The sequence below is a fragment of the Pantherophis guttatus genome, chromosome 5 (genome assembly GCF_059756535.1).
Source record: "Pantherophis guttatus breed Tessera chromosome 5, ASM5975653v1, whole genome shotgun sequence".
In the NCBI taxonomy this organism is placed as follows: domain Eukaryota; kingdom Metazoa; phylum Chordata; class Lepidosauria; order Squamata; family Colubridae; genus Pantherophis; species Pantherophis guttatus.
In genome coordinates, this window is record NC_142067.1 from 36,050,369 (window position 1) to 36,071,742 (window position 21,374).

The 21,374-nt window shown below is 35.7% G+C and overlaps 1 protein-coding gene across 3 annotated transcripts in view; it reads right to left on the minus strand.

Moving 5' to 3' along the window:
* IFT57 (intraflagellar transport 57) overlaps positions 1-14,477 on the minus strand; it is a 38,611-nt gene extending 24,134 nt beyond the window's left edge. For 2 of the 3 annotated variants that reach the window (XM_060686306.2, XM_034413062.3), the window contains exons 1-4: positions 13,968-14,477; positions 10,213-10,375; positions 4,016-4,134; positions 718-808 (exon numbers count right to left, since the gene is read on the minus strand). In XM_060686306.2, the coding sequence (XP_060542289.1) occupies positions 718-808; positions 4,016-4,134; positions 10,213-10,375; positions 13,968-14,140 (546 nt within the window). In that variant the 5' untranslated portion in view covers positions 14,141-14,477. The remainder of the gene's footprint in view (positions 1-717; positions 809-4,015; positions 4,135-10,212; positions 10,376-13,967) is intronic. The other variant, XM_087894906.1, reaches the window with a different exon arrangement.
* Between the last annotated feature and the right edge of the window lie 6,897 nt (positions 14,478-21,374).

Below are 21,374 nucleotides of genomic sequence, written 5' to 3' on the forward strand. Positions count from 1 at the left end.
AAAAAAAAAGATTTTTTTTCTATAATTGTATGGGTATTATAACAAATCCTCATTTTAACAGATTAATTGGGAAGATGGGATGACCATTACTCACAAACATGCATTAAATATTTGGTTTACTGAATTGAGACTCACTAAATTAAGATTTCACTATATTCCTTCCTAAGTGAAAAGACAGAAATATGGTTGATTTGAAGTAAACTGCACTGTACTGCTAAATTTGAAACAGAAGAAGTAGAAGAGTACAGCCTATATATTTAGGATATTTAGGATAGAGGGATAAGAAGTGAATTTTTCAATGCTTACTTACAATTAAAAAATGACACCTAATTAAAAAATATTCTTGGCTAACTTCTATTCCATTCTTCTATTCCAGAACTTGACCATTCCATCTCTATGTTGCCCAACACAGACCTGATTTGTTTTCTTTGTGTTATCTCAAAACACATTTAACTTATTTTAGTTCAAAGATATATCCATATACCAACCATTTTCTCACTTGTAAGCAACCTAGTACTAAATTGAATTCCCAGACAGAAAAGCTTATAAATTTAAATTTGAAAATGATATCAATCGTCTATCCCATTTCAAAACTAAGCTTTATTGCACTAAATATTGTCTTTTTCTGAGTGCACATATAAAACTGAACTATTGAAAACATACTTTTCTTTCTTTCAGAATAGTGGCAATCAGTCAAGACAAGTTACATAAACTTACCGCAATTATTTCTTCTATTTTATTAAGCGTTAATTCAGCATCATCTTCTGTTATTGCTTCTTCTTCTAGCTCCTCAGTAGGATACATAGGCCTTAAAAGATAAATGCAATAAATGCAATTCTCTAAGACTTATGTAGTCACAGTGATATTTATTTGAATTTTAAGATACAGCCCTTTTGAAAACATAACTTTACATTTATCTGATATGGAAAATTTTCTGCCTCATTTTTCCATAATTAGTAAAATGACTGGATACAATTCCAGTCAAACAATGCAAATAAAATTGTAATTCACTTTTTCAAATGCTTATCCCAAAATGCTTGTATGCATACAGAATAAAAGTACTATGTGTAAAATGTTTAAAATGTCTAAAATGTAAACATGTTGGATGACATATATAAGCAGCCATGATTGTGCATGATTCCCCCCTTCTCTGTCTGCAGTTCTCTATCTTTTGCTTAGTCAAATCTACGTAAGAAAGTATATGTAATTGAGTTTGATGACCCTTAGTATTTACAAATGTTCTAATTATTTAAAAATTGCTAATTTTCTTAATTTATTTGGATAGGCATTTTGAATCAGTTTCTAATAACACCAGTCAATGTAGTCTTAAATAAATCATGGGCTCTTCCGTTTTAAATTAGATCCATTTGAAATTATGAGACAATCAATAAATGACAGAGAACTCGATTATATATAACCTTATACAGTATATACAAAATAGCAAAACAAAGATTAGTAAATGTGAACACTGCAATTATTTCATATATTTCTTGCTAAAATTTCCATCAACAGATTTGCAAAAAGAGAAAATGAAGGGGGGAAAGTGTGTTAAGATTATGTACACAAAGAGAAATCACCATTAAACTTGGCTTACTAAAAAATGTGCAGAACTAATTATTAACTTAGTTGTAGTTCTCAAATATGGCATTGGCAAATTTCCTGGAGAAATAAAAGAGCTGCTACAGCTCACTAATTTTTAGAGATAAAGAGATTACTTTCATGCTTCTAGTAGAGAATGAGTTGCCTTGTGGCAAGGTGGTCAGCAAACAAATTTAATAAATAAAAATAAATTCTACGCACTAGTTGTTATCTGTCAGTGTTCATTGTCAGTGCCTCCAAGGTTATTTTGTTCCAAGCTTCTGCTATTATAGGGGGCAATGATATCACTTACTAGATAAATCTACAGCCAATAGTACAGAATGCTGTAGTCTTTTATCAGGCCCAGACTTAACATATTCAAGCATGATCCATTAGAAAATAGTATTTTGTTGCTAATATTATCCTTGCAAATCTTTCAACCAACCTATTCAATCCATCCTGGGAACTGGCAGCTGAGGGAGAAGAAGGGTTTTTCCAGTGTGGGACACCAGCGGGCTAAACCCTTTCTCCATACTATTTAATATCTGTATGAAACCAGTGGAAGACAAAATCAGTTTTTGAAATAAGGTAGCATAAATAGGATACTATAAATATGTTGATGATAGTGAGCTGTACTTTGCCACTCAGAGGATGCTGAATAGGATAGTCTGATTCAGCATCTGGAGGTTGTTAGGGAACTGATGGAGCAAAAAGACTAAAGCCTAGTAAGATAGGAGTGTTGCCTCTGATCTTCTGTGTTGTCTAGAAACAATAATTTAAGTGATAGCATTAGACAGAGTTGTACTTTCGCTGAAGAAATAAATCCATGACTTGAGGATAGTCCTAGATTTGCAGTTTGACTAGTACATCATTTGCAGCACTATCTTGATCAGCAAATCCTAATACAGTGGTCCAAACCATAATCATCTCACAACTTGACTGCATAATGCTGAATGTGGGGCTGCCTTTGAGGACCACTCAGAAGTTACAAATAATAAACAGTGTTGTGTTGTGATCTCTGGCACCGATCATCATTGTACTTAATCCTAATTCTAAATGCTGGTTATTCCTGTAAAGCCTTTTATATAAACAAATGAAATTCTTGTTTATCACACACACCTTACTAGTGTATATGATCCAAATCACAAATTAACAACTAAAAACCGTTATACAAAAGTGATATCAATATACGTATTTTACATATATGTAAATATACATATGAATACAAATACACACATACATAATATATAAATACAAACACACACATACTATATAATATAAACCTGATATCCCTGTTAACTAATAAGATTTAAGACAAAACAACCCTAACATCTAATTTTACTAACCTCCATTGTCAGCACCTGCTGATAATGGTTTCTACCATTCAATCCACTTCATTATGACATGGCTCCTGGTTGTTATATAAGAAATAACTTCTTAAAATGACAGTTGTTGGGTCATCTAGAGGTCTGTTCAGGATCCATGCTTTGGATCATCTTATTGCTAGAAATGTATCTAGCCTTATTACTGATACTTTGTGTCAGCGTTCCAGAAAACCCCGACTCCCAGTAAAGACACTGAAGCAGGCATTTTCCAAAGTTCTCTTTACTAGCAATAGGTAAACTGGCACATCTGGGAATTCCCGAATCTGAAAAATCCGGGCTTTCCTTCAATAATACAAAGCTCCCAAAACCAACCCGTCTCCCCTTTCAGTCACATGCTCCAATCATCGTCCGTTCCACCTCAATCCAGCCCCTGACCACTCCTCCTCTAGATGCTGGCTCACCCTGACCTTGACCAATAGTAAGAACGCTATTATGTCTACTAACTCCCCTCTCCTAAATCCCTCCTCCTACTTTCCCACACATGAGGAGGTGGCAGCATTGAAGCTTCCGGCCTAATATGGCTTCCAAGGCTGACACTTTGACTGTGAAAACAGTTTTCTTCAGGTATATTTTCAAAGCTTAACAATAGCAGGGCTATAAGCTCACTCTTCTTTTCTATGTTTTTATATAGATTTTGGGAGGGGGAGGAGTTATTTTACTCTGTGTTAGGCATGTTTTACAATAAGAATGATATATCTTTCTACATACTATTCAAAATGTGTTAATATGGGCAGTTACAAAAAAGTTTACTGTATATGTGCTCCTACAGCTAGTAATTTGGCCACTTCTATGTTAGATCAGTGCCCCTCCTGGCTACTCAAGGCTGCTTGAGAGGGAACATGTAATTTTTTTCTTGAGGGAGGGGGAGGTCCGCTGACTCTTAGGAAAGTAATGATGTACCCTTTCTTCGAGGGACCATCATTCAACTTTTGTCCAGTTTCAGTTTCCCCTTTTTAGGAAGGTTGTGAAGAAAGTGGTTGCATGATAGCTTCAGAAGACCCAGGATATAGCTGATTATTTAGACCCCTTTCAGTCAGAGTAAGATACAATACCTTTTCCAGCTAAAGGATGTGTATTTCAAGGCTTCTTCTGCCAAACAATCAAGAACGTAGCAAGCTTGTTCTCCATAACCAGCCTTTAACTTTGAGGGAGGAAAATCTACAGTTCTTCCCTGAAGAAGAAGTAAACATTATTAACAGAAATAAAGCAGCATTCAATCATATAATATTGTCTACCTTCTATAGTTTGTCACAAGAAACTACCTGTACATGTGAATCACCAAATATCATCAATATGGCATATGGGGCTGGTTACTTGTTTTGACCAGAATCAGGAGAGAGCCTGGAAGGTATTTATGTACAGATGGCATCATTATCTCTAGACACCTGCAGGGCTTTGGAAAGTCCCAGGGAAACACCCAATGTCCTGAGATGGCAGGGACCACCCAGTGTCCCTAAAGAACCTCCCTATGTACTAAGAACACTTTGATATCTTATCTACTGTGTGCCAGACTTTCTAGGTGATTCCTGTATCTCTTATGTGCCAGCCTTGCTAGGTGAAGTTTAAGAAAAAAGTATAAATATAAGAATCTCCATGTGTTCAGGGCTTATTTGCTTATTGCAATTTATTTCTTTTGAATGTTGTGAGCCACCCAAAGTTGAGAATTTAATAAATATGAAGTTTGCATGAACTCAAACACAGCACTTTTCAATGGACTTAATTTATACATTCATCTGCCAATAGTAAATCATAAGAATTCAACCCAATGTGCACACTAATCAAGTAAATGCACCAAGCAAACTCATGACTATTATAATTATCCATACTATTTTAATTTTGTTTTCTAACTGGATACACTATTCCAAAATAAAAGAGATAGCCAAAGTATCTCAAAATATTTGGGTTAGGTTTCTAGAGATTTTTCATTGTAATGGAGCACAATCAAACCAGAGCACAGTTTTAATTCATACATTACATCAAACCAAACATGCTTAGGGAAATTTAGGAAAATTTAGCCATGGATTTGATATGCTGTCAAAATTGAAAAATCAGGCTTTCACTTTCAAATCAGAATTAGACATTATGATTTTAACTGGGTTTGCAAAGTGCATTAAAATTGTTGTCACTCTGTCAAAGGAAGAGTGCATAGATAAAGAGAGACTGCTTTACTATGTAAACAGGAAGCAACTAATGAATCTGAACAGGCAAAAAAAAAAAAAAAAGCTACTGAAAACTTATACACTTGCAAGCTCAAGCCATAATTTAAATTCTGTATTATGGCTGGTTCAGATGCAAGTCATTGAAACACAAATTTGTGTCTGTTTAAATTTCTAAGAATATTATGAGATTAAAATTAAATAACTCATAATTAAATCTGATCTCCAAACTGCATCTGGTTTTCTTTTCTGAGATATCTGACCTTACTTTGCAACTGGAAAATAGTACAGAAAATAAGAGTACACTTGGATTTAGCTGAAATACTATGCAGATTCCAGTACTAGCATCTTTATTTACTCAAATTGAGCACTCCTTACTAATTCCCAAGGGATGCAGTCAATCAATTATAGGGCTAATTTACAGAGATAAGAAAGATGATTTGATAAATTTCACCCAATTAGTCTCTAACTAAGATCAGTAAATCATACATTAGTCATATATATTAGAAACTGGTTTCTGGCTGGTACAGGACAATCTACCGGTTGAGTAAATTCAGTTTGGAGTGGAATGCATAAAACATTTGATTAGTGCATCATTTTGCAGCATCTTAATAAAAGGTGCTTTAATTGCCTTCATGTACTCTTTCTGCTTTTACTGATCTAATGACATCTAACTCAGTCCTAATATATGAGGCTACGAATATTTGCCCACAGTTTTTCTATTCATTTTCAGGGAACACAGGAAATTCTCACTTAACAACTGCCTTGTTAGCAACTGTTTAAAGTTTTGACCGAGCTGAAAAATTAACTTTATAACCAGTCCTTGCACTTATGACAATCAAAGCATGCCTGCAATGAACAAAATTTGGGCATTATGCAACCAGTGGGTATTTACAAACATTGCAGCTTCCTGCAGTCACATGATCGTCATTTGCATGTTTTACAGCTGCATTCCAATAGTGGACGAGTCAACAGTAAAATTGCAAGTCATGGACACATGAGGTCTCACTTAAGGACTGAAGGTGTTTTGCTTAACAACTGCAGTGGGTTGTAAATTTGTCAGTCACAAGATATCTCACTTAACAACCATGTCAATTAGCAATAACACTGTTGGTTCCAAGTGTGATTGTTAAGCAAAGACTATCTGAACTTTTAATTACCAGATGGTAGAAAAATTCTTGAATTCAGATTACATATTGTAGCCTAAAATGATTTTCTGACCCAATTCAAACAAGTGCAAGGTGGTATGGGCCCCCAGTTTTCAACATTAACATAAATTCTATAGGACAAAGTATGAAAAAACCCTTAATTGGACAAATTACAACAAATACACCTCTTTAAATGTTTCTACAACATAAATAGATGTAAGCCAGAACATTTCAACTCTTGCTTTGTATAGCTAATAGGGAAGACTTAGCATCAGTTATGCTGAAATAAAAGTAGTACGAGACATGCAAGTTACAAATATTGAGAATCAATAATACTTGCATAGAGCAAATTATGGTATTTAAATCTTGGAAGTTACTTTACAATTGTGGATTGCTTGGACACATAAAATAAGAGCTGCTATTGATTGCTAAGGCTATTTTGCTAGCAACAGAACAGATAATTATATTTTCTGCTCTAAATTTCTAAGGCATAGGTGGATTGACTTGTTATATAGATGAGTTTTAAGATCGTGAAAAACAGGATCATCTATCTTTCTAAAAGTCATGGTCCAAGTTCTTCAGAATTTCCAGTTCATTATTATATCTGGAATGTGGAATACCTGCTTTAGAGGCTTGTTTGAAGGGTGTTAGCTAAAATTCTGGCTAACATTGATTTTCAGTAATCGGTCCCTTGGGTCTTCAGGTTGTTTTTGGATAACTTTCTATTGACTTAGAAAAATGGTGTTATAAGATTGAAGATATTAAAGACTCTCAGCCTGGTATCGTGGGCTTTAAGAAAGCAATAATGAGTTGAGCTAATGTGTAATTTTTACTGATGATCAGAAAAGATCTGAGCTATCATCTATAGTTTGGTACCATATGGTGGCGGTTTTGTCTGGAACATTTTTCACTCCAGTTAATTATCTAATTAAAATTCTGCATTCACCTCACTAAAAAGCCCCTTTTTGCCAGATGTAATGATTTAACATTGCAGTGCAAGAGGATTTATGTGTATGCCTAGAGGAGAAACTAAGACAATTATTCATACATTATTGTGCTGCCCATTCTATATGGCTTGGTAGATATTTAATAACATCTTCCTCACACCTTGAATGAGTAGCATATTCTCCACTTACTAACAAATCTAAATCTAGTCATCTTTAGAACAATTGCTAAATCATATTCTATAGCTATTGCTGTTTCGGAGGGAGCAAGTATTATAAGATTATTCATATTTCTTTTAATTACAGTAAAGTTTTAATATAGTTTGATAGTATTTATCTTTTGTACTGATTATGTATAATTAGTATCTGATCTTTTATCATAAATAAAATATATACAAAACCAATTATTTCTATAACTTTCTTAAAGTCTAATTTGAGTCAAACTTGACTATGTGGCATCAATTGGTGTATCAGATTTTCTCCAATACAATCTGTACTTAATCTGATCCTTTCAATAGTGCATCCATCGCCACTATAATTGAGTCCACACCTTGCTGCTGGTCATCCCCCTCTTCCCTTTCCTTCCACCTTTCTGGCATTACAAACTGTCCAGAGAACTGGATCTTAATGTGTCCAAAGTAGGATAATTGGCTAGGTTTACTCCAGTTTCAACTGGCTCTATTGTAAACATACGGTGAAATCCTAATGACCAGTCATGAGATGACTTCACTATATCTTCAATTGGGGTAATAGAACCACTGTCTAAAGAAGAGTTAGGTGTGAAAGTCTGATTGAAAGAAAAAAAAATCTGTAATCATTGCTTGGCTTCCTCCATCTTTATAATTTTCTGCTACTTCAGTTCTAATTCTAGTCATTGATAGCCATATCTTGTGAGGACCATTTTAAGAATTTAAATAATAATAGGAGATAATCTTCTCATTATGTTGTCAATCATTCTTTCATCCTCCTGCAGTTAGTTCAGAGAGCTAAAGTAAATTTTGTGAGTTAAGACATTTGGAGTTTCACTTTTAGCTTACATTCTTTGTAATCGCCAAACTGCTTTGCTATAACAACTTAGTTTATCACGGCTTATTTATTTGATACTAATGCTGTGTGCTTCAACTTTTTAAAAAAACAATATTTATGGTATAAAATTTAAAATTATCAAATGGTGCCTATGAGCATGTAGCAGTGGTGAAATGTAAAATTTGTTACTACTGGTTCTGTGGGCATGGCTTGGTGGTGGTGGGGTAATGTAACTGGGTGGGCTGGCCAACTTTTTTTTTTTTTTTTTTTTTTTACTTTTAAAAGCATTTTTTTCTACAACCTCTTCAGCTGAAGAGGTTGTAAAAATGCTTTTAAAAGCCTCTGATGATCAGGTAACTCAGCTGGGATCGTCAGAGGTTTTTAAAAGCATTTTTTTCTACCACCTCTTTGGCTGAAGAGGTTGCAGAAAAAAATGCTTTTAAAAGCCTCTGACGATCCCAGCTGAGCTGCGCAATCATCATAGGCTTTTTTTTTACTTTTAAAAGCATTTTTTCGGCCAAAGACATTGTAGAAAAAATGCTCTTAAAAGTAAAAAAACAGCCTCTGATGATCGCGTGGCTCAGCTGGGCATGGGGGTGGGGGCAGGGATTTTTGCTACCAGTTCTCAGAATCACCCGCCGCCATCGTTACCAGATCGGGTGATCCGGTCCGAACCGGGAGCATTTCACCCCTGGCACGTAGCCTCCTGCGTCCAAGTAGAATAATTTGAATCTGGTCATTTGTCCCTTGACAGAGAATTCTGGGCTGATTGATTTAATGACCCATCAGCTTGTTTTCTCAGCTATTCATATATCCTCGGGAGTCTTCACCAACACCAAGATATTGTTTTTATCATTAAAAGTAATTTTGACATTCATTTTTTTTAAAAACAATCAAAAATATCAGTACACTTTATATACTGCTTTTTCAAAGGAAAGCTTGTTTTTGTCATAGGGAAAGCCGCTGCCTGCACTATTCTGATCTTTGTAGCTATAGACACATCATGGCGTCTGAATATGGTTTTTCAAGTCCTTCATTAGAACTCTACCAAATACTAGTCTGTGGAGTATTTCTGGACTGATGGTTGTTTTACTTGTTGATAGTCCATACCAAAAGGCAGAAGATATCTACTGTTTCAATCTCTTGTCATTTCTACTGTTGATTGCTCTATCTATTGTCGTAAATTTGACATTATTTACCTATTAGTCCATTATCTTCATTGTGTTTCTTGATTTTCATTACTAAACCCTGCAGATCATTGTATTTTCAGCTCTCAGTGTTATCAGCATAGCGCAGGTTACTGACCTTCTTCCTCCAATCCAAAACCATGCTAATCTTCCAAGCCAAATTCTCTCAATATGCAGACAGAATAAAGGGACAGTTTACACTCTCACTGCTTTGCCAACTGGCCTCCCATTCCGTTTTACCATGTTCTGACTGGCCTCTGGCTTTCTGATCTGTGTCTACATTTCACATATTTCAGGACAATCAGTTGTTCTGGGATTTCAGAATAGAATTATATGCTTAGAATTTTTCTAAGAACACTCTACTGACATGATTGACATGATTGATACAATCAAAGGTCTGGAAGACATACTGACATTTTTAAAGCATTCTTTGGCTTTTTCAATCATCCAATCAAGCTTGTATCCTGGTGATTTCATCAACGTCCATATAGTTTTACAGGTCACTGATTTTTAATGTAATTATTTATTTTCCAGTTCACCCTACCGCACATTTCTTTAGTAGTGTCCCATTCCGATATTAATCTGGTCCAATCTTTTTAGCTTTCAAGATCAGTTAGCTGCTCAGCTATAATACTGTCTTATGTTTCACCACTACTAATACACAGTCATCCATTTTTTCTTAAGTCAATATAATTTTTCTAAAAAGTAAAAAAAAACACTTATTTTGCAGTCTACAATGTTAATAGAAATGATCGAAACAATTCAGAGATGGTAAATCATTTACTTACAAAAGACCGTAGCTCTGCTAGTATGCTAGATATTGTTGCATTTGGATCATCATATTCCTGTGGTTGTTCAAAAGGATGCCCTGCCTTATTAATTAGCCAAGCAGCAAGGGTACAAAACATGTAGAACTGTTCGCCTGGGTTAATAGGCAATGCAAAATAATGCCTGTTTTAAAAGAAAAAGAAGCAGAAATTAGTATGCCTATGGTGAACAAAAAAAGTTCTAAAAACTAAGAAAATTTCTCTATTTGTACAATCATTTATGCCCCCAATCTTTTTTTCTTCTAAGATACTATAGTCCACTGAGAGGTAATTTTTTAAATATATGTGCTATTTTCCTTAAGTGCTTTCAGAATGTTACATCACAACTGTATGTATACACTACAGAAAAATTATGTAAGTCAAAGCTTTTAAAAGCAGTTCCTATACTTATTTACCATATTTTTGTACTGCCATACTGTATAATAACAAATGGCAGTAGCTCTATTCAAAAGGTATGAAGTTATTCAACAGATTATAAAATATATTATCTGATCTTCTATGGAAGCATCCAGCATACTTACAGAAACACAAATGGCTCAAATAAAATGAAAAAGGTTAATCATTTCTGATATAAATATGAACTGTTATAAGACCCGAGAAAATACGTATAACTATTTTATTTATTTTTATTTATTTATTTATTTACCAAAAATTTATATGCCGCCCTTCTCCCTAAGGACTCAGGGCGGCGAACACAAGTTAAAAACATACAATAATAAAAAGTAAGGTGATTAAAATCCAGATTAAAACAACAATCAAAATAATAAAACCCAAGGATCAGGGTCAACCCATTTGTTGGAACAGCCAAGTCTTTAAGTCCCGACGGAAGAAGCGGAGACATTTTAATATGTTATTTAGTAAGATTGAAAAAGTTATAATATACATTATAACATAATATGCAACATAACATGAATGCATGAGTTATATTACAATAATGTACAAATCTAACTATAATAGAAAACTTACTTTCAATTCCATATATCTTCACGATCAGCAAATACTCGTTTATTTAAATTAGTTTTTAACAAGATCTTTTGTTATGTCCAAACAGCAGGTTAACATTTATCCTCTCTATTTCATCTGTCTATTTGGGTCCTATTGGTTTGCTGACTGCTTTAATATTAGAGGCTTAATCTTAGGGGATAATTAGATCTGAACACAACAGTTTAGATTTGTTTTTAAACTTAGTATTTTCTATTCTGAGTTCTCAGATTGATTTGGATTTCTTCAGAAGAAGCTTCTTTGAGAACAGTTCCAAAATATCTATTATCTACTGTAAATTATATTTCTGTCAAAGAAATTCATACAATAGACTATATAGGAAATATTAGAAAGCTCCAAATTGGGGTTATTTCACCTTTTTAATGCCTTGACATTACACTATTATGCAATTTCACATTAAGTATATTAATAAAACATTTGGGAAATGATTTTTATAATGTGTATTCTATGTCATAATTTATTACGTCATTTATTAGGTTTGTACTAGTTGAATTTGATTTTTTCAACCTTTATGTACCTATTAATCTATCTTCATATATTCTAGTCTTAAATCTGTAACAAAATTGTGTGTGTATATACATACATACAAACATACATATATATATATAAAATCTTTAAGAATATAGAAAATTATTTTAAAATTGTTGTTTATTAAAAATATTCAATTACAACTGGAGATTTAAAAACACTGTGTTGTCAGCTTTATATGTTGCTGAAAGAAATCAGAATGTCAAAATACATACAAACTCTGATTGAAGATTATTTCCAGTTAAATGTCAGGAAAAATGTCCTAACACTTTGACAGTAGAAGCAATTACTCAGGAAAATGACAAGCTTTGTTTGATGCAAAGAGTCTGGACAGTCATCTGTCGGAAATGTTTTAATTTCAATTCCTATGTTGTAAAAAGAATTGTACTAGAGACCAAAATGCAGGTCGAGACACAAATATATTAATCTTACTCAAGTAATCCTGACAAAATTAATAAGGCTTGTTTTTTATGTAAATATGTATATGACTACATTCTGAGACTATTACATGAATATTATATGAAGCCCAAGTCACAAAAATAGAACTGGAATCCATATCGACAGCATATAAACAATATACACCATAAATAAATTTTGTTTGCATGACAAAAATATAGTCATTGATTGGTAGAAAGTTTTATTGGCAGCATTTAAACTATTGCCCAATAAGAAAAACTGCATAAGCAAACCCAATTAATATGTATTAAAATTAAAAGTATTTGTTGTATTTTAAAGATGGATTTAATCCATACTAGAATTTAATGAGAATAATGTCTTGAAACATGGCACTATTTTTGTACTCATTATACAATCTTGAACTTACACTACACACCTCAACACATATTTTAGAAGCTTATAACAATAGCCATAGCCTGGCAGACTCAGTTTTTACAATATGAGAATATCTCCATAGTTCATTGTTAATTATCTATTAATAACATAGCTTTTTACCCAAAAACTCTATCGCCTAAGTAAAAAAGTTACTCAAGAATCCCATGACCTAGAGTACATTTAGAGACTCAGAAAAAAAGGAGCCTAGGGATATTGCCAATTTAAAATTATATTGAATATGCGACTTCTCAAAATAACACCAATAGTATTCTTCACAGGTAAGACATTTGCCTGATGCATGCTTATCCTGTGGCCTTAACACAGATGTGTATTAGAAAAGACTGCATACATTTATATCACCAGTTCGATATAAAAGACATTCCTAAAAATTTCTCATTTATTCTCACCTGCATTAATTTATAATTACTTTCCGTTTTTAGAATGAGTCTGGAAGAAAACATTCTATCCCAAAGAACTTTATCTATTGAATCACAACCACTTATTCTGTTCAACAATTTGAATTTGTAAGGAGGAATCTCTAGGAAAAGTTTCTTTGCAATGAATGAACAATGCTTGTCATATATCTGATATTATATTTTTCAACGGTTACAAATACCCTACAACAAAGAAGAAATCACCAACTATTCCAGCACAATTTCATGCAAGACAGTCATAACTTCTAAGCGGTTTCACAAAATTAACTCTCAAGTTAATATAGAGATAGAGCACATTAATATTTGTGCAAAGTAGTTTTTATGTTTCCTTATCAAATCTTTCTCTTTTTTGACTTCCTCTTAATTTTTCTGCAATTTGCAAACCACTGCTTATTCTGAAACAGCACAGTATGTTTAGCGTATGTCAGTTTCCTAATTTTTCTTAACTCTATACAGAAAGGCCCACATAAACAGAAAAGCGTCTGATTTTACTTAGCACCGGATTCTCATTGAATAAAAAGTCTCGGTCGAAAGTTTATTTACACACTGAACTGCAACACAAAACACTCCCCGTTTCCAAGAAGCCCTTCTCGAAAACAACTTCAATCCTCTTTGCTGTGCAGATAGTCTTGAGGGGGTCGTTCACACACGCACAATTCCGACCCCCAACTTTACACGCGAAAAGCCCGATACACACTCATTGAATTAAATACACACGTGAAAACTAGCTTTATAAATCCACAAAGCCCTTGAAAGAGTTACTTGACTGGGATCAGACAATGTATTCAGCCAACTGTAAAAGGACGTGTGTGTGTTATCTTCTATGGCACCCCAACCTACACACACACACACAACACACACACACAACACACACACACACACACACACACACAACAAACCAGGCCCATTTGCTTGCCTTACCGGGAAAGCGGCCTCATGTTATGGCTCCGCAACGCGGCGTCTTCCTCGCAGTTGAGTAGCTTCAACTTCTCCAGCAGATCCTCCATCATGACAAACATGTGATAAAGCGCTCCCGGCCCGCGCTCCACCACCGCCGATTCCCCGGTCGCGTCCCCTTCGTCGGCGGCCGCCATGACACCTCTCAATTGCAGCTGCCCGCTTCCAAGTTGTTGCCAGCACAACGCGCTTGGCAAGCCTCAAGGCCGCCCGCGTCACCCGGGAAACAAACCCCGCCTGCTCGAACGCTCACCTTCCAATCGCTTCTTAATCCGAGCGGTCCTTCCGTGATCGGTCCGACCAATCAGCTCCACCCGAAGTGATTCTTGGCGGCGTCTTCTCGTATAAGGCTTCCAGTTCTGAGCGCGAACGTTCGGGGTGGTTGCTAGAACCCGGCAACTTTAATTCTTTATTATCCTCTAAGGCAGTGTTTCTCAACCTTGGTAGCTTGAAGATGGGTGGACTTCAATTCCCAGAATCCCCCAGCCAGCAGCGCTGGCTGGGGGATTCTGGGAGTTGAAGTCCACCCATCTTCAAGCTACCAAGGTTGAGAAACACTTCTATAAAGCTCGTTAGGATTTTACAACGCATGCCTGGAAACCGGAGTGGTTGATGTGTGATGCCTGGAGCTGTAATTTTAGTCAAATGCAAATGTACAACTCTCCGATCTGGGCTGCAGTAATCCGGACGACCCGTACAAGGGAGCAAAGAGCAGTTGAGGTGGAGTTGTGGAGAAGCTGATATTGGTTCAGATTTTGCAACTCGGATCTGGATGCCTACGCTTTACAGCTGTGCCATCTAAGCCCTCAGAATATATTCAGTACCCCCAAAATTGGGATAATGGGTAAATTGTATTAATTTAACCACGCGTATGTATGAAGAAAGAAACTAACAGAAAGTAATCGGGTAGAATTAAATGATAAATCTTAGATTTGGAGTATTTGTTAAACAGGTCTTTATGCACTGTAACATAACCAATGTTTTACAGCACAGATAAATTAGATTAAAATTTGGTTCAGCAGACTTCCCATTAAGAATAGAATAGAATAGAATAGAATAGAATAGAATAGAATAGAATAGAATAGAATAGAATAGAATAGAATAGAATAGAATAGAATAGAATTCTTTATTGGCCAAGTGTGATTGGACACACAAGGAATTTGTCTATCATGTATATGCTCTCAGTGTACATAAGGAGAATAACATACATTCATCGAGAATAAAAAGATACAACACTTAGTGATAGTTAAGGTTACTAATAAGCTATCAAATTGTACTAGGAAATAACTGAGGTGAAGGTTAGGGGAAGTCTTAAAGAACAAGGCTACTGAGAGATAAACTTGCTGATAATCTGATATTATCCAGGCTGTGTTTGCATAACAGCTGGGCCTTAAGATATGATTACTAAATCACACCATTCACAACTTTTTATATGGCATTGTGATACTTTAGCTAATACAATGTAAAACAATGTGATGAGCATGATTCAGGATTGTTCTTCATCCCTTGAAAATAATAGTACTGGGTTTAATATGTTGTGAGAATACAGCCATATTGCAGCTATCTTGATCAACAGTTATCAATATCTGTATTCAACATGAAATTTTCCAATTAACATTTAAAAAACCAACAAAGTAGGCAGCCCTTCTATATCATGTGCAATAAGACTCCATAGTTTAATTGTACACTAAATCAGGTGAAGCAATACATTGTGGTTCAGACTATAGAAACTAATAATATTTAAAAGCTGTCACAGAGAAGCAAGCCACATTCTGGCTTAATGCAATGTGTGAACAAATTCTGTAGTCTCTTTGTGCTTTGTATATCTATTTAGAGTGCTTAGCTCTTACTTCCAGCAAATAATCGGAACTTTTTAATATTTTTTTTATTTTTAAAAAAATATTTATAAGGATCTAACATAGATCTTTAATAGAAGTTTCATTCCAGAGCTTTTTGACATAACACCTTGTCTCCTGCATTGGAATCTGATTTAAGAAATCATTTCCAGATTTCAGGCTTTTCCTCCACTATGATCATAGTGATAGCCAGCCAGTGATAGTGAGTGGTTAATATGGCACTTAGTTGGTGGTAAGCTAAACAGAGGGGCTGCTAAACAGAGGAATGAAGTAGATAATCCATAACATATCATTCACATTCATGACAGAAAAGCAAATGCTACTTTTTTGTCCTGTGTGCATGTATTTTGAAGACTGATAATGAAACAGAAACAATAGGGCTAATACTGCTTTCTGTGCTTTTTAGGTCACTGCCTTCTTTGAATCTCAAACAGCAACTTTCTTTAACCCTTTAACTAACTGAATCTAAGATTCAGTGTTTGAATTAAAGGAATCTATAATGGTAGCCATTTAGGGATCAAATGATAGTAAGTCTTAAACAGGAGTTACAAACAGTCCCCAGTGTGTTGTAAACAGTTAAAATACTGAAAGTCTACACTGATTTGTTTTCAAATAGAGCATCCTAGTAGTGCTCCTCTGGCACTTTTCATCGTAGTAGGACAGGATATATAAATTGGAATGGAACCTTGTAGGTCATCTAGTTCCCTGATACGCTTAGTATAAAAATCAACTAAATCATGTTTGAAGGAAGGCCAGTAGCCCTTGTTTGAAAACCTCTAAAGTAGGGAATCCACTCCTCTTTTAGGTAGACCTTTCTAAAGGTCTACCAATAAGACAATCACTCTTATTGTCAAAAATATCTTCTTAATAGTCATCCTGATTCTTCTTTCAATATTATCCTATTGTTCCTTGTTCCACTTTGGTTTCAACAGAGAACAAAATCACTCTCTCCTGCCCATGATTTCTTGGTAGATATTTCTAGACTACCTCACTATCTGGGTCTTCTAACTATTTCTCATTTCTCATAACTGTTTAGCTTTCACTGTTCTTACCAATTTTTCCTATAAACCTGCTATGATTACTCCACATCAGCAACTGGATATAGTACTATGTGGTATATAGCATTATAGAATATTCAAACCCATGATCTGGACACAAAGTTTTTGTTAAAGCAGCCCAAAAGATTTTACTGACAATTTTGCTTTGTCCATTACAAATAAAAGTAGGTGAGTCTACTTCCAATTCTTTTTCATATGCATTATTGCCAAGTCAGCTCTCCTCAGTCCTGTACCTACACATTTTATTTTTCATAACTAGAAGTATAGAACACTAATGCAAAGAAGTGTTTTTGTCTTTTTCGTATACCATTATTACCATTATCAGAAAGATCGGCATTTCGGCGGTTCAAATCCCTAGTATAGATCTCCTGCGTGAGCAGGTATTTGGGTTAGATGACCTCCAAGGTTCCTTCCAATTCTGTTATTGTTAGTTCCCTGACTTTTCCATGCAGAACTGTAAGGGATTGACCCTAACCCAAACCAGTAAATAACTGGTTTGCAAACTTTGCAAATAAAACTGGACTGAACATTGTGGAAATTTCAATTCCACATGAATAATTGATCCTGTATTTTTAATGCATTCTTTAAGTTAGTGGAATTTAGGCACCTTGATTCAAAAATTGTGGTATAATGCACTATTTGGCTTGAAGGTACAAACAGATAAACACATTGAGAGTTTTAGTAGTATATAGATAACTTTATTCCTAATCTTCAGCACTCCACCACCTGAATCTATGCCTCTGGGTTTGTCAGTCCTTTAAGCTAGACCATATCAGGAAATGGATTAGATTAGAACTATATTTAGTTGAGATAGGCTATAAATCAGAGTTCTCCAAAATTTCTGGTTTTGCAGACTGGCAGGAGAGGGGGAGAGGGGATGGTTCTGCGTGAGCAGCTGGCAAGTGTGCGTACATGCAGTTCCATTTGTGCAAGTGGTGTGCATGCTTGCCTGCCGCTCACTTAAATGGAGCATGTGCACATGCTCACCTGGTGCTTGCGCAAATGAGCATGCACACGCACGCACTTACCAGCCATTTTCATTTTCATGGCCTGGTTGCAAACCCCTAACAGGCCCACAGGTCAGGGACCCTGCTATAAGTATCAGCATCTTGCAAACCCAATTGTTTTTCACCTTCTTTCTCTCTTATTATATTCCATTGGGTCAAAACAGAAGAAGCCTGCAACTTTCCCTAACACTATCTCCTTTCCCAGAGCCTAAGGAATGTTTCTGTAATGGCTTCTGGATATTGCCTTCAAGGCTATCTTCATGACTCTCTGAACCTTCCTTCCCATTCCAGTTTAATTTAAAGCTTTCCTGATAAAGTTCACATGTCCATTGCCAAACAAACTTTCTCTTATGAAGCCTAATCTATTTCTGCCTAAGAGTTGCCTACATGACTCATGGTTGAGAAATCCATTTTTTCTCTAACAATATCATATTCTTAGTTGTTCATTTCAGCATTCCACTTTAGAAAGCCTCTGAAATATTTGTCCTCTCCTACCAAAGAAATATGTGCTCTGATACACAAGTAGGCATGGTTAACAATGGTTTGATGAGTGGACATTTTTTCTACCAGATCCTCAATATATTCACTAGGAAAACAGCAGAGGTCTCACAATAGCTGTGAGAGGCTACTATAATAAGACTCTCTCAAGTAATTGAAGCTTGCTTTGTATGATCAAAACTTCACATCACTGTGAGAAGCACTTAACAATGGATGAACTCAAAAGTTTTCAGCTACCAACAGACACCATTAATGCAACAGATTCCATCTCCCTCTTGTATAAAGAGGCATCTGTTCCTAACTGAAATTTTGACAAAATTGCATTGTCTAATCAACTCTGCCCTTGGCATATTGTTGTAGAATGTCATGGTAGATTTACACAAGGAATGGAGCTTGGGTTATATTGCAATGCTTTGTCATTTTACCACCCTTGCTCCTTCTGAAAATGCACATCTTCCACAAACAAAGATCTCTAGAGCAGATTTATGAACAAAATGTGTACAAAGAATTCACAATGCAAAGTACCATTGTTTGACTAAAATATACATTGGAATTTGTCCAGGTTTAACTTCTACATTTTTTGTTTTGTGAACAATGTCATTTATGGAATAGAATCATACACATCCAAATCATGTACAATTAGCAGAATGTGGGAAGTGACTAATAAACTAGTCAACAATCTATAACCTTTTTCAAATGGTTATATACTTTTCTTCATGTCATTTCCCAAGATATTTTCCTACTAACCTGCATATATTTTGTATAATTTATTTCTGTTTTGTAATGAATAGGGATGGAAGAATTTAGTTTCTTCAGATTAGGATGGTGCACTCATACTTTGACATGTTAATGAATACGATTGCACATTATCTTCAATTTGCTTTTGGGGGACCGGAGAGTGGAAATGATGGCACTAAGAAAGTACCTATGGTCAGGGGTGGGTTCTACTTACCTTTCCTACTGGTTTGCAATGGGATTGTGTGCCTTGCTTCTGCGCGTGTGCAGATCGCCAATGACATCTGGGGCGGTGGGCAGGGCCTCCCGCCGGTTTTACTACCGGTTCTTGGGAACCACTCCAAACCGGGGGCAACCCACCACTGCAGTTGCTGTCTCAAGGCTGCCTTTGAACCAAAACAAACCAAAAGTACAGAGGACCTACAAATTTCATCAGCTGCTCTAGTTGTGATCCAAAAATGGGTACATACATTAAAACAAGGAATGATGCAACTCTCTTGTGCCTGTCATAAGAAATTGCTTTTAAAATTAGAAAAATATAGCATTATCAAAGCAATTACATTTAAGATAATTTTCATTACCTGATTAGAGTATTAGTATTTATTTTAATACAGCCTAAGAACAATGATAAAAACGAAATACCGTAAATATGAGAATAAAATAGAATAACATGAGAATCCTGAATCAGCTAATAATGGAAAGCAGTTCCAATTGGTTTCTAAAAGCCTCCCCCCAATTATCCCTTGATATTCTCGATATACATATATCAAATATATATATACCAATTGTACAATACCCGTTATGATGACAATGAGCAAACCCACTAACCTTCTGTCTCAAAGCTGGCCTGTGTTCAGATAAAGAGGCTGAATCGCCATCATATGTCCTATTAAAATGCCCATTATGTACCCAATGGCATTCAAAGCTCATCATTCCAATTGACAGTACGTATTCAGAGTAATGATTCTAGCAGAAGTTTGCCATCATGTTTTTGTAAATGCTTTCCAGATGCATATTGCCTTTTAGTTTGTCAAAATGTACCAGGCAATTGACAGAAGACTGTACCCCTCTTGGCTTTATTCTTCTAGAAATGACAAAAGCAATTCACTGAAAGAAATGTGTTCTGCCATTGCTACAAACAGGATTGGCTGCTGGTTCAAAAACCTAAGTATAAAAATTCTGCAGCTCTCCCTCATAAAGAAACCCCTCGGGGATATATAAGGGCTGAGTGGCAGCAGCTGTTGTTATAATATAACTCAATACATCAGTAGCATTCAGTTACCATCAAGAAAAGCGAATTGTTGCACATTTAATACAACTGGAATAACTTATATTAGTAGTACTTGTGCCCAGCATGTGCTTTATATAATGCTGTCAAGAATGCATGTGTTCTGTTGTGATAAAGGAAGAATAATGAGAGAAGGAATTTTCCAAAATTAATCTATGAGAAAGTCTATAATCATTGAAGAATATAACTGTGGATCATTTGTTGGTGGGTCAGACATCAGTAAAAATGCAGAATTATCTCAGGTTTATATATCCATGTGGGATGGGGGCTGAGAAAACGGAGGGAAAGGCTGACTAAGAAATGCAACATATATGACTTTTAAAACAGTACTTTCCTTTAAACATCCATACTAATGTGTTTCCATACCGAGTCTCTATCATTGTTAGCATATAATAGTGTCATTATGCATTAATGAATTAATGAAGAAATGAGCTATTTCTTTTAGTCTTTTATCTCTTATGTGATCATAATGCTCTCTACATGGGGCTCCCCTTGAAGAGCACTCGGAGGCTCCGGCTGGTCCAGAATGCAGCTGCGCTGGTGGTTATGGGCGCAATCCGTTGTTCCCACATGACATCCCTCCTGCGCGAGGTGCACTGGCTCCCAGTGGTTTTCCAGGTGCGATTCAAAGTGTTGGTCACCACCTTTAAAGCGCTCCTGGCATAGGACCCAGGTACCTTTGAGACCGACTTCTGCCACCAACAGCCTCCCACCAGCCAGTTCGCTCCCACAGAGAGGGTCTCCTCAGGGTGCCATCAGCCAAATTATGTCGGCTGGCGACGCCCAGGGGGAGGGCCTTCTCTGTGGGAGCCCCTGCCTTGTGGAATGAACTGCCCCCGGAAATGCGTAAGATCTCCGACCTCCGTGTATTTCGCTGTGCCCTCAAGACCCTGCTGTTCCACCAAGCCGGGCTATCAATGTAATGATTT